Source organism: Centrocercus urophasianus, unplaced genomic scaffold, assembly GCF_019232065.1.
Source record: "Centrocercus urophasianus isolate 14NV4802_14NV808 unplaced genomic scaffold, USGS_Curo_1.0 seq_73, whole genome shotgun sequence".
NCBI classification, from domain to species: domain Eukaryota; kingdom Metazoa; phylum Chordata; class Aves; order Galliformes; family Phasianidae; genus Centrocercus; species Centrocercus urophasianus.
The window spans coordinates 9,108,773-9,122,533 of NW_024885344.1; the positions used below are offsets into that span (position 1 = coordinate 9,108,773).

The 13,761-nt window shown below is 35.5% G+C and overlaps 1 protein-coding gene across 4 annotated transcripts in view; it reads right to left on the bottom strand.

The window, feature by feature from the left end:
• The window catches only part of FGD4 (FYVE, RhoGEF and PH domain containing 4), a 114,298-nt gene that overhangs the window by 10,332 nt on the left and 90,205 nt on the right, over positions 1-13,761 (bottom strand). For all 4 annotated transcript variants that reach the window (XM_042837611.1, XM_042837613.1, XM_042837614.1 and 1 more), the window contains 7 exons: positions 12,718-12,807; positions 10,739-10,884; positions 6,919-7,075; positions 5,634-5,772; positions 4,756-4,814; positions 3,976-4,122; positions 2,200-2,372 (listed from right to left, as the gene is read on the bottom strand). In XM_042837611.1, coding sequence (XP_042693545.1) covers positions 2,200-2,372; positions 3,976-4,122; positions 4,756-4,814; positions 5,634-5,772; positions 6,919-7,075; positions 10,739-10,884; positions 12,718-12,807 — 911 coding nt within the window. The remainder of the gene's footprint in view (positions 1-2,199; positions 2,373-3,975; positions 4,123-4,755; positions 4,815-5,633; positions 5,773-6,918; positions 7,076-10,738; positions 10,885-12,717; positions 12,808-13,761) is intronic.

Below are 13,761 nucleotides of genomic sequence, written 5' to 3' on the forward strand. Positions count from 1 at the left end.
CACTGACCTTTTAGTGTTTAGATGGACTACAGATGACTTAATAGTAAGTACAGATAGAGTATACAGATGAAACAGATTAGATAGAGGAAATACATTAAACTCCAACCCTGCATGATAGATTTCTCTTTAAAATACATCAATAGGACTTTAACATTCAAATCTTTAGAAAAGTTACTTTTTTAAAATAGTAGCGCCATTAGAAACTGCTGGACAGCGATGGTAACCAATACAGTTTATCTGCAAGCTTTAAGTCATAAAGATAAGAATTAGCACCAAAATATATCTCTCTCTTTGAAAGTGATGGTCAACAATGTGGAAAAAATACTGCTGTAGCCGTATCATGCCTGATGTGCAAAATTTCAGTTTGTAATGGATTGCTACGAAGGACGCGAAAGACAACTTTAACAACACCTCAATAAAAATGATTCTTCATTCACACATTGTTGTCCAATATTACTGCAATTTGTTAGGTAGTAGAATGCTTAACAAGTATTTCCTATTTCCACCTACCATCCTTACATCAGGTAGAAAAACTGTCTTAGACAAAATAGTTCTCCTTCCCTGCTTATGCTAAAAAAAAACAAAAGCCGAGCTATTGAACATCACACCAGATTAGCAACCTCTCAAAGAAACAATTTACCAGCTATTTAAAACTACTGATGGAAAGTACCCTCAAATAGTATTCTGAAAAATAAATAAATAAAAGCATACTAGTAAAGAAAATTCCAAGGATAAACTAATCATAAAGTTAATAGAAACTCCTGAATTGGGGATATTAAGGCATAGAGTACACAAAATAAACATATTTTAACCAAGACTTGAATAATCTACTTTAATAAGATTTCAGTCAGTACTTTTTTTTTCTCCATAATTTTGTACAGATTTAATGCATTAAAATTGTTCATAAAACAATACATAAAGATGGGTACTTCTCAAACTAATGCAATAACCTAAATTACTGATAATTTGGGAAACATACCAAGATAATCTCACTTTGTTGTAGCCTTCTTCTTCCAAATAAAAAGTACTTCACAACTGGTACAACAAGATGCCATTTTATACCACTGAAGTAGATATGTGGCATAACTGCTTGGCAAATACTTAGCAAAAAGCCATGCATCAATTGATAATGGAAGTGACTGACAGCAAAAACAACTTTATTCCAGAAGTCTTCTAGATTTGAATGAAAAGGTTTTTCCTGCCATTTTTGAAAACGAGTATTTATTATTGTATTGAATTTCAAATTATAGAGTAGGCCAGTTGTTGTGTGCTGTTACACTTCTGTATTCACTTCTGTTACTCTTCAGTATTTTTCCATGAAGAAAAATATCCTGCAGTATTGATAACAATTTGATAGCAAGCTATAGTCTGTCCCCAAATGTATGGTGTAGACACAGAACTGTGTCACCATAGATATCATTATCAAGTTGCAATTACATCCTGATTACTATGAATAAGACCTTAAAGAAGCTCCAACAGTTAGGTGGATGTTAAACTTGCCCTACTTTATTTGAGGTAGCACAGACAGGGAAAATTTAGTCTTAGCAATGCAAAAAGAAGCAACAGAAAGGTAACCCAGCGAGAAAAAGATGAGAGGACTAATAATAAAATGAAGAAGAGTGCCATTTAGAAGAGTGCAATTGGAAGGCAAGGAGCCAAGAAATAAAAGAACTTGTCTTTCAGATTGATCTCTGGAATCAGAGGAAAATAAACAGATCTGAAAATGGAGGAAAGTAGATACCCATCCATCTACCACTATACAGAGCTACATTCTGGAGACATACCCCCACCAGATTGTTTTGTTGGATGGATGAACCCTGAGTTGAACTGATCCATTTGTACCAAAGTGGTTCAGGTACCAGAGGCAGCAGCACTGCTCAGATTAATACTCAGTGTCTCGAAACTCCTGATGAAGCCAGACAGTTCACCTTTGCATACACTGATCTCAATTTTCCAGGCAGCTCACTCACAACTGTCTTGGGTATTTCAGCAAGGAAAGACAACACACTATATATCCTGTAGCTGCATCTTCCACTCCAAGAGAATTTCAGAATGACAATTTATGCATTTTGCTGCCTATGTTATTTTTAAAACACTGCTATTACGATGAAACACATTCTATCTTCTTTCAAATCTATCAGATTGATTTATGTATGTATAAACTTAATCCTCCATAAAAAGCCGAAAGACTTCTCTTACCTGGCCTGCAACTCCAGCGTTCGCTCTTTTCCAGACACTTGAAAAGTGTGTGGGTATTCTTCATTATGAGTTTCTATAATCTTCATACCATCTATGCCAACTCTGGTTCGAACTGAGAACTTTGATCCTACCAAGCTGAATTTGGGGACGCAGTAGAGCAACATATTGTTAAACTGGGGAGAAAAATAGGTACATAGCTTTACATTAACAAAAACACAGAAAACAGCCAGTTCCTACAGAGAACTGTACAATATCACAAGCTAAACTAAATAGATGGAAAGTGGGTTCTTTTCTGCTTAGCTGATACATGCAGAGACCAAAACTGTAATGCAAGACATCTTTTTTCTAATATTTTTATGGGATTTAGAAATAAAATTTAAGGTCAGGCCCAACAGCTATCAGAATAATTGCTCTGTATATACAGCAGTCGTCATAATGTTTATTATCTACTATGCTTAGCAACAGGACAAGGGCAATTGGATGTGAACTGGAAGAGGGTCGTTTTAGACTAGATACTAAGAAGAAGTTCTTTACTGTGAGGGTGGTGAGACACTGGAACAGGCTACCCAGATACATTGTGGATGCTCCCTGCCTGGAAGCATTCAAGGCCAGTCTGGATGGGGCTTTGAGGAACCTGGTCTAGAGGGAGATGTCCCTGCCTATAACAGAGGGGTCGGAACTACACGATCTTAAAGGTCCCTTCCTATGATTCTATGCTCCAGCTGGATATTTTATGCCATTGTAATATTCACATGCCTCAGTTCTGCAGAAACTATTCTAAATTGCACAATAAGAACTCTGCTCTTCTGTATAAATTCATTTTCACCCTCTACCAAATAACGTAGTATTGTAGAATCTGCAACTACTACTATTAGACAAGGATATGGGTCATTTCTCCAAAAGAAATGAATACTGTGGTCTTACAGTTTTCATTCATAGAAAACGTCAATATAACGTGAAAAAAAAAATACATGAGCAGGACAAATATATATTCCTTTATTAAAGACTAGAACATTTACATTCTTATGTAAATGCCCAAACTGCCAGACAAGGAATATATTTCTTAAATAAGCTCTAGTGCATTTAGTTCTCTCATATCTTTCCTCACATTTTCTCTGTATTTTTTAAAAAGAGATACTCATCCCTTTTGAACTTGTCACCTTTCGTGTTAAGCAATGAACTGCATCGCACCTTTTCCAGGGGAGCTTTAAAGGGCACATGCTGTAGTCTGTTATTCCTAAGAGAAGAAATGGGCTCCTGTCAAGAGGATGAACTGCCATAACAACAAGTTTCCACAGGACCGTGAGGCTTACACGAGCACCAAGACACACAATCTATCGGGACTGAAATCCCGAGCATCTACATTTCTGTTTTATGAGAACTACAAAGTTCCCATGCTCTAGAACACAAGTGTCCAACCTTTTGGTTTGCCTGGACTGCACTGAGTGAAGATGAATTGTCATGGGCTGCACATACAGTTATTGTATGTAAGTAACAATTTTTTATTTTTTACTTTTTAATATTAAAACATAAAACGAGTGGGTTGGACCTGCATTTAACATCGGCAGATATTTTTTAACAATGAGTTGTTAGGTGCTGGTTCAGTTCTGAACAGTATTCTCATGTCCTTCTATAAGCAGCATAGGGTTTGTTCAAGCTTAAGTATCATTAGAGGAAAGGTTACTCATTGACATCAACTAGAAGAGAATTTGCCTCTCTCTTTCGCAGATCTTTCAAGTCTAGAAAGACATACAGCCACCCTTGCATCATACTCACAAGGAAAAGGTGCCGTTCTTGAGCAGATGTATTGCGAGCAGCAAGTTTAAGGATCTGTCCTTCTTTTATCAGTTCATTTGAAGGGTTCACAATGTCTTCCTCTTCTCCCAGCATCTCATATATCTCTAACAATTTCTTTAGATTCTCCTGTTCACGGAAAACACAATTACAAAGCTTATGAATTAACAGCACTGATCTTAATGCATTTTAAAGGAAATGCCAGGAGCTTGTGTCAGTCTGGAAATGTTAGTTTTGTAACAAATATTTTATATATATATATATATATATATATATATATATATATAGCTGGTATACATAGTCAACCATGCAGATTGATTAATCAAGTTGATACAGCTTTAAGAAACATTATGATAGTCTTTAAAAATGTTGGTATATATAGAGCATGCACAATTTATTGTCCAAAATTTCAAAATACTAATTAAGTATTCAGAATACGTAATGTATACCTATCATGTCAGTCTGATAACAGTAGGGAAACAGTAACTATTTTTTACAAACATTATTTTTTCACCAACAGAAACAGATGCAACAAGGTTAAGAGTCCAAGATATTTGAACCTGGAACTTGCAGGTTAGGTACACTGTCAAATTTTGTTTATCATCTCCAGGAACATATAAACACAGTGAGTAGAAGCAATCACTTGGACAAAGGCAGTAATGTTTTTCCCTTTTAGGAAAAATGTTCAATTCACATTCTGAGCTTCACTAAATACTCAAGCACAATATTTTTAAAAATAAACAGTAAAAAAGAATAATTTACCATTTTCCTTATTGCACTATTTGAGTGGCTTGCTGCAGTGGATATAATTTCCAGGGATTCTAGATAAAAGGAAAAAAAAAAAGAAAAAGAAAGAAAAGCAAAACAAAAAGCTGCATTTTCATGTGTATTTCTATTTCACAGAAAAATTTCTACAAAACTATGCTTGTAATTTTTACACAAATTACACACTATGATGAATTCATTACATTATCAATGAAAACTAACAAAGGTAAAGTGGACAACACAAGAAATTTAGTAACCAAATGGAAATAATAATCAGGAAAAATCAGAAGAGAATTATTGTAGATTACCTTAAGGTGAGCTTCAATACTTAAAATCACACTGTTGTGACAGGAACAGTCACGGTTCTCTCACCTCTTTTCACAAAGTACTCCAGAATGTCACACAATATTTTTTTTTTTTAGTTCAGACACCTCATATTACTAATACTGATTACTAATAATGAAATACAGATAGGAAAAACATTGAAAATTGATTTTTCTTTTTCCCTGTAAGAGTTTAAAACCAAAACAGTCTAAATCTTCCTCTTTTTTTTTCCAAATAAAATAAAATACATGTGCATAAAAAAATAATCTGATGAGTAAAAGCAAACAAAAAAAAACACTTGAGCGCAATTCCAAAATCAAAGCAAAACTAACATACTCTATTAGAATAACTAAAGGCTTTACAGTTTCTATACTAATTTCATCTACTTTTCAAATATTTTTCCAAAGAATCCTACTATTCCACTGAATAAATGCTACCACTCTGTCTGCAGTGTTTTTCTTTTCACTTTTTTCCCTGCAGATAGTTTCAATTTACAGCATCCCCTTACTAAAAGCTTATTACCGCTATTTTATCAACTAGTAGATATTTACTTTCAGCATCTTTCCAGTCTAGGGAGTCCTGAGGCAATTTCCTTAGGTAGTCCTTTAGAAGCATCTCATAGCGTGGAATGCGTTGTACAGGCTCTAGCATGTGATGTTGTAATGTCAAACTTCCACACACTTTTTCCTTCTAAAAAATTGCAAACATATTTCAGTGTGGTAAGCAAAAATACTACTTCACAAGGATTCAGTAGAATAAAAATTATAATAGATAAAACAAATAATGTATTTTAGAAACATGCATGACAGATCTTCTGAAAAAAAAATTACAAAACCTACTTTAACACGGCAAATAGTTTGAAGTACTTTCCTAAATGTAATTGTAAAAATAATATCCTAAATATTCAGCAGAATGTATAAAAGGAAGCCCTACCAAAAAAACTCCCCAGCACCAGCATACTTTACCATTCTTTTTGTAATAACTCTGAGAATCAGACAAGGAGCACTGAGTTCATATGAACAGGTCAGGATCATGTGTTAGAAAAAGTCTCTTAAATGAGCAATAAAGGTCTATTTTATCTCTTTGAGGAGAGAAACTCTAACTTTCTTAGAGTTTTATTCATACTTGGGGATGTTGTATCGTTTTAAGATGCATATTCTTTTCCATAAACTTAGATGTAATTAAAAGATTACATTCAAATACACATAATTGCCTTCCTTGGTTTAGAATCAAGATGCCCTTTATTGCAATGAAATTTAAGCAGAAATATCTTGCAGTATTTCAAGATGTTGGGTGTGCAGGACAAAGATACATACCTGCCTTTCACAGAGAAACCTACAGGGAGCACTACAGCATATGAAACACACTCTTTGGAAGAACAGTGCTCTGCTGTCAAGACTCCTTTCACTTTTTACGGTTCAGCATATTGTATTTCAGACCTACTTCCAAAGCTAAGTGTTCTGCATAAACAGCACTGGTGTGAGCCAACAGAATACCTGCAGATTCAGCACGAAGATCTATAGCTGCACTGATGCACGATTTTATCTTAAAACTATTTACTCTCAGTATCTATGACAAAAATATATTTAGTCTTCCCATGTTTCAAGCTTTACACATTGGCCCTCTGTGATGCAGTGGAAAGTTTGGATTTATGTGGGTATTTATGCACATGTGAAGAGAGAAAGAGAAGAAAAACTGCAGCATGAAGTGGAGAAAAGAAAACCTTACTTCTAGAGGATTCTGTAATGTTCTGTTTTATTCTTTTTTCTCCTAAAATCCTAAACATCTTTATACATGCTTGTACTACTTGCAGCTCTACATTATTCTCCACATTACCTGAATATCTTGAATGATGAATTTAAATTGAGGTGACCGTTCAGTCCATGTTTTCACCAATTCCATTGCATTATCAAAATTCTTCACGTACTCTCCGTACATCTTGAGAAAAGGAGCTAATTTCTGCAGAATATCTCCAATTCTGGGGGTGGTAGTCCTGCAAAGTAAGAGAGTGGAATCTCAGAGCAGACAGAAAAGAAGAAAGTCACACATGGTTATCAAAAAGTTTCAAGCATTTAACAGAGAATCCTTCTGCTTGGAATCACCTTGTGTAGAGTTTCAACACAACTGTCAAAGAGGAACTGAATTAACATGGAAAGAGCTTCTGCATTCTCTTTGGTGATGTATGAGCATTACAGACTAAATGAAACACTAAAGGAAGAAAGCTATTTACAGTGAAAAGCTTGAAAGTCTTTTTTTTTTTTACAAAACACAACCTAAATTCTTTTACCTGCAGTTCCTCAGAAGTATCATATCATCTTTTACTTCTGTGGACATACTTTACCCTCAGTAAAAACCTGTGGTTTTGTTCGAGGACTAAATTCATACTATAGAGCTTCCCTTCAGTACTCAGTATAAATACATGCATTTACAACTTTAAAAAAACTTATTATTTATCTGACAAAATGGATAGAGTAGTGAGAATACCTGGAATTCCAGACTTTTGTAGTAACTTTCCCACATTCTTCCCAATTACTGAGAGCATCTTAAAACAAATCAGAATAGTACAGAAACTAACTGAAGGACAGGCACAGAGAAACTGTACTCTGTGTGCACAGAAAGCATAACAACACATGCATCTCTCAGAACTGCAATATAAAATGTGTTTCATATTTTGTTTTCAAGCACTCATTCAGTAATCCATTATCTCCGGAATTCAGTAGGTTGGATTGGGCCCTGGGCAACTTGATCTAGCGTGTGGCAGCTGCCTATGGTAGCTGGGTTGCGACTTTAAGGGAGGATGATCTTCAAGATCCCTTCCAACCCAAGTCATTCTGTATTTCTATTACTCTGAAAAACTCTACAACTACTTGAAAGGAGATTGTAGCAAGGTGAGCTCTCTTCTCCCAGGAAACTGGTGATAATGGCCTCAATTTGTACAAGGAGATGTTCAGGTTGGATATTAGGAATGATTTGTTCTCAGAAGGAGTGGTGAGGCACTGTAATAGGCTGCCCAGAGAAGTGGTGGAGTCACCATTCCTGAAGGCGTTCAAGAAACATGTGGATGTGGCACTGAGGGACATGGCTAGCAAGCATGGTAGTGATGGGTTGGGGTTGGACTAGATGTTATTAGAGTCTTTTCCAACTTTCCAATGGTTCTATGATTCTACAAAGTCAAAAATAAACATACTGCAGTGGTCTGAAGAGAAGCAATCTTTTGCAATTACATCAGCATCCTACTCTGACACACCACTGCTTCAAAAGCTGTTCAGAAAGGAAAGTTACTTGAACAGCAAACACTGGCAAGCTCAAGAAATAGGATTTCATGCTGTTTGTAGGTACAGAAACACTTCCTATTTTGGTGTTATCAGACCACAGTGGTATTCACCTAAGCATTCTAAAAAATTCTAAAATTAAATAGTTGAGAATTTCTGATTGTAGAAGTTAAGCAAACGTCTGTAAAAATTCACACAGCCAAGGTGATTACAATATATAAGCTAACAGACATCCAAATGGAATTGAAATTTGTAGTTCCAAATTAAAGCAAAAATCACATCAGTAGGTCAGTTCTGAAATTGCCAAAGAATGCTACAGTCTAAAACATTGTGTTGAATAATTTGTCCCCAAGAAGACCCCAAAAAATCCAGAGGATATCACATTGTTTTTTATATTCTTCACAGGTAATTGCTATTGGACTTGCTTGGGTACAACAAAAAAGCATTTAGATTTGTATTTTGACTTGGAGTTGATATGCTCTGTTTTGCTCTTTCATGGGAAATATACTGCACTGATTTCAAGCCATATGCTGTAAGAGATATTCAGCTCCAGCTGTTGCTCAGCTCATTCAATATGCCATTACCAAACCATTTCCACTGGATAAGTTTAAGCACACATGGTGTTTTTTACTAAAAGAAGAATCTGCTTCTGCTCTCTTTCCCGATTTCAAGAACTCTACATTGAGGTCCCTTCCAACTGCTGCAATTCTGTGATTCTGTGACTTTCACTTTAAGTGTTCACAACCAACCAAAACTCAGGGAAGGCATCGGAATTTTCATGGGAATTTTAAACAGAAGTAGTGCATACAAGTATCAGTACTTCAATATTTCTATTAATTAGAGAACTGCTGGGAAAAGCAAATTCTCTATCTGGCAGAGGCTGTTGTACCAGGCAATTCCAACAATGATCAGAAATAATTTTCTTAAACCACACTCTTTCTTCCATCTTCTCCCAAAAGCAAAATGTTTTTAGGGCTTTCAAATAATGTGTCTCACACACAGCACAGAAGTTTTTTCCAAGCAGCTGCTTACAATGCAACTTAGTTTTTCACCAATAGTTGTAGCTCACCTGCAAAAAAATGCTATTAAACCCTTAAGGCTATGTAATTATATACATATAATCAGCATGCAATTTAGCATTTTGCAAAACTACCGTGATCCATCTTCTGTGCTGAATCTAGAGCAAGATCTTGAGAATTTGTCACAAAATCAATTTCAAATACATACTGACAAAATGTAGTGTATGCTGCTTATTAAGCATATTGTAAATTAAACTCTACATCTCATGATTATGCAATCTATTTCCTATCGGATTTTTTTTCAATTCTTCAATTGATGATTGTCTTCATCAAAAGATGAAGAGAATGGGTTTGTTTTGTTATTCTGCAAGGAACATAAGAAAAAGGCTTAAACTTCGTTGTATTTCACGATACTCAGGTTTTACTCATTTTCCTGTATGTTCAGGGCTACCATAGTTTGTGCATGGTAACTACTCCTACCTTAAAGAATATTTTTAATAATTTCATAAGATAGACCAGAAACACATGGCCATATTTTGGTATCTCCAGAATCCCATATACCAAAGAAGGATAAAGATACAATAGTAAATGAGTACATTAAGGACTATATTTACACATCTTCCTTGCTGCAAATATTCTTGACTTAGTTTTCTGTTCGAAATTAAAACCCCAAACACAAATTATAATGTATTCCATTTTAGTACTAAAAGCAATAATAAGAAAGATTACTGTGTTGGAGACCAACGACAGAATGTAAGGAAACCACACTGAGCTGCAACAGGCGTGATTCAGACTGGATATCAGGAGAAACTGTTTTACTGTGAGGGTGATCAAAATACTGGAAGAGGCTCCCTGGTGAGATGCTTGATGTCCCCTGGCTGTCAACATTCAAGACACATTTGGATAACATCCTTAGTGGTATACTGTAACATCTAGTCAGCCCCGAAGTGGTCAGGCAGTTGGACTAGATCTTTGAAGGTCCCTTGCAACTGAACTATTCTATTCTTATTTCTGTACTGCAAGGGTAGCACGAAACAAATAAATCCACTCTGTCTCATTTTTTTATTATGTGCACTGAATTCATCAGGATGCACAATTTCAGTTTGATTCCCTAATTCAGCAAGGCTTTTAGTCATGAGTAATCTCACTGGCTTCGGTAAGATAGATGTCTTAGTTTGAGCTAATGATGAAAGTCTTTTGCTGAGACAGATCCTGATGAAGAGTAGAAGAGCAGATGTTCTCCTACCCACAGTGTTTCCTTGTATTGGAGCATTTAATTATGAAAGTATCTTCTCTACCTTAACCCTGTAACAGCTTCTACAGGCACTGTTTTAGTAAATTACTAGTCAGTGAATCATCTCTTACCATTCTTGCATTCTTTTCTCAAGTTCGGGAAGTAAAAATTTACTGTGGAAGGCATTTATTGATGAAATATTAGAAAAGATTTTGTTAATCACTTCAGCTGGAAAAGAACCTCTGTTGGCTTCTTCAAGGAGTCTGGAGTAAAATACCTGCAACGCAGAAAAAGAACCCCAAACCTATTAGCCTTTTATCTTTTATCACTGGATGAAGAGCCATCCTCTCCTTCCCACTCCAATCATGACAAAACTAATGTTTCAATAACATAGGCAGATAATCACAGAAATTGTTTCCTTTCTCAGAAGTTAAAAACTACTTCTCCTGTTACACCTAGCTTTTTTCTTTTGAGCCACAAAAGTGCTGTAGACTGAGCAGACATAAGGAAAGCCAAAGTGAAGGAGTGCCATTCTAGTCTGAGTCCAATATCCTGTCTGTTCTAACAGTTAGATCTTGTCAGCTTTCCCAGTTCTCCAGTCATGTTTTCCATTCTCACTTTCTCTTCAGTGAGCATGATTTCTGATTACCATTAGCCCAATAGTCTGTAAGCTATAGCCCCTTATCCTTAAAATGTCAAGTAACTGACAGACTATAAAGACTATACAGACTATACCAATTAAAGTGCAGAAGACTTCAATACTACTGTAGTCTCTAGAACAAAAAAAAGAAAAGCATTATTTCCCCATCAGTTGTTCTACCTGACTTGTAGCTACAAAATGAGTAGAGACACGTCACTCTTAACATGCACATCACATAAACCAGTGCTCATAGGGAGCTATGTCTCACACAGTCCATGTCTCACATTTTCATTTATATTGTAAAACACACTCACTTTGCTGCATCTCTGAGAGGACAATTAGAAAATTTGGATAAATTCCTTCAAAGACTATAAAGGCTACATACTTTTAAGCCCAGTTAGAAGCACAGTGGCCACAAACAATCCACTTTCCTCACATTATCAGTAGTTGAGCAGCTGTGCTTGCAACCATTTTTCAGAACTGTCCAGCTAATATTTGGAAAAGTCATAGAGTAATCTATGCATGATTGAATCAAGGACAATACTTGTACATTAACTGTCAGTAAGTCATACATTAAATAAATAGGTACTGCTGTTTTTCCCAATCAAATCAGATTTTTTTTTCCTCTCACTACTTTTAAGGACAGTTACTTTGATTCCCCAAGGAATCCAAACAATTATTCTGTCAGTTGAGGCTTCTTATTTTTTTCCTCAGCAACGTGTACAAGACTTATGCATTAGGCCTGAGAAGTTTAAACAGTGATATGAAGAAAAATATTGTGGAGTAAGGCAATGCATAGCTATAAGTACTCAGATAAAATGGATATAGGCATTCTGTGAAAAGCAAATAAGAAAATACTAAGAACTACAGATGTTCGAATTTAAGAACTATCAATTTAACTCTACAGAGCACAAGAACCTGACTCTTCTCTTGCAGGAGAAGTAATTTTTGTTCACTTTAACAGGATCTAGTCTAAATGTACAATGGGAAAACAGGGCACGTAGGGTTTAGAATGGGCATCTTCGTACGTTCCTTAGCACTGAAGAGAATTGCTATTCATGTGGCTGAAGTCTGAAAGACTTAATTTGCTAGTGGGCAGGCAACTTCAGTACTATAAAATGACACTTCTTGCCCAACTCAAGAGAAGCCAATAAATGAGTGAGCGTAGTTTATCCATCCCTTTTATTGAATTGGTTACTGGTGTGGATTTTGCACTACTGTTGCTTATGATGAACTCTACTCATGCACTCAGAAGATTTGCATTAATACAACATTCTCAAACACTTCTTAAAAAAATGCAGTGTTCTTAAATTAGAAAAAAAAAAAAGGCAAATTTATGCAGCAACCGCAAATGACTGTAAAGGTTGGTGACACATAAAAAACATACAACCTCCTTTACATAATTTACATGTGCACGCAGCCATTTTCATGAACTAAAAGAAAGGAAAGAAAAATTCAAGAGAAACATACTTGATCTAGGAGGCCAAGGCGGCTAACATAGGCTTTTTCTGTTTGCAGAAGTTCACTGGCAATTTTGTGACGCTTCTGTTCATCTGTCTCCTAAGAGAGAAGAAGGAGAGCTCTTAAAATACTAGAGAAAACATAACAATAAAGTAGGAGGGGAAAAAAAAAAAAAAAAGTTAAAAAGATACACAATTACCTCAGAGTCCAAAAAGCATCTGAAAACCAACTTTCACATTTAGCAAATATGAAATGTCAACCTATTTTGGAAAATACAAGCTTTCTGCCAATTTAATCAACAAAAACAAAAGTCAGAGGAGGATTAAAAGAAAGAAAGAAAAAGAAAAAAAATCACTAAAACTACAGAGCAAATGCCAAAGCCTACCCCATTTATTATTTCTCAGTTTGTATAGGAGTCTTTGCCAAAGCCCCAGCTCCCTACTGAACAGCTCAGCTCCATCCCAGTAACCAAGTACTATCAACCTTTCAGTGCTGGAAGAACTCATTTACAGAGTAAAATGTAACAGATGGAATTAGTCGGTGTTCTCCCTCGCCCCCGTTCTGAAAGTTATTTGAACTGACTGTTCTTTGCATAACAGAACCATTGCAAAATATCATAAAAATGTGTTATGTTCATCAATACAATCATTGCTGATACACGGTTGACTGCAATTAGAATATTCCTTCACTAGTTTTTCACATAAGTCATTTTTGTTTCTTATGGAATTTTTCACTTTAAAGTCTTTCATTCCACAAAAAAAAAACTTATTTTTTATTCTTCTGCTAAATGTAAAACTTAAAGCATTTGTTCAAATTTCAATATTAAATTTAATACGTTGGAATTGAAAATTATGTGTTATTTCAAAGCAATTAAAGTGCGCCCTTCCAAAATAGTAAATAAAAGTCTCATGCTCAGAAGTGTCATGTTCAACAAAATGGCTCTTCCACTGTAAGATTTTCTTTGGGGTTTAGTAGCTGTGCTGAAAAGTACTGACATTTAATGACATCTGAGTCCTAAGGAAGTGCTAGTCTATGTCCAAATGGAGCTTATAG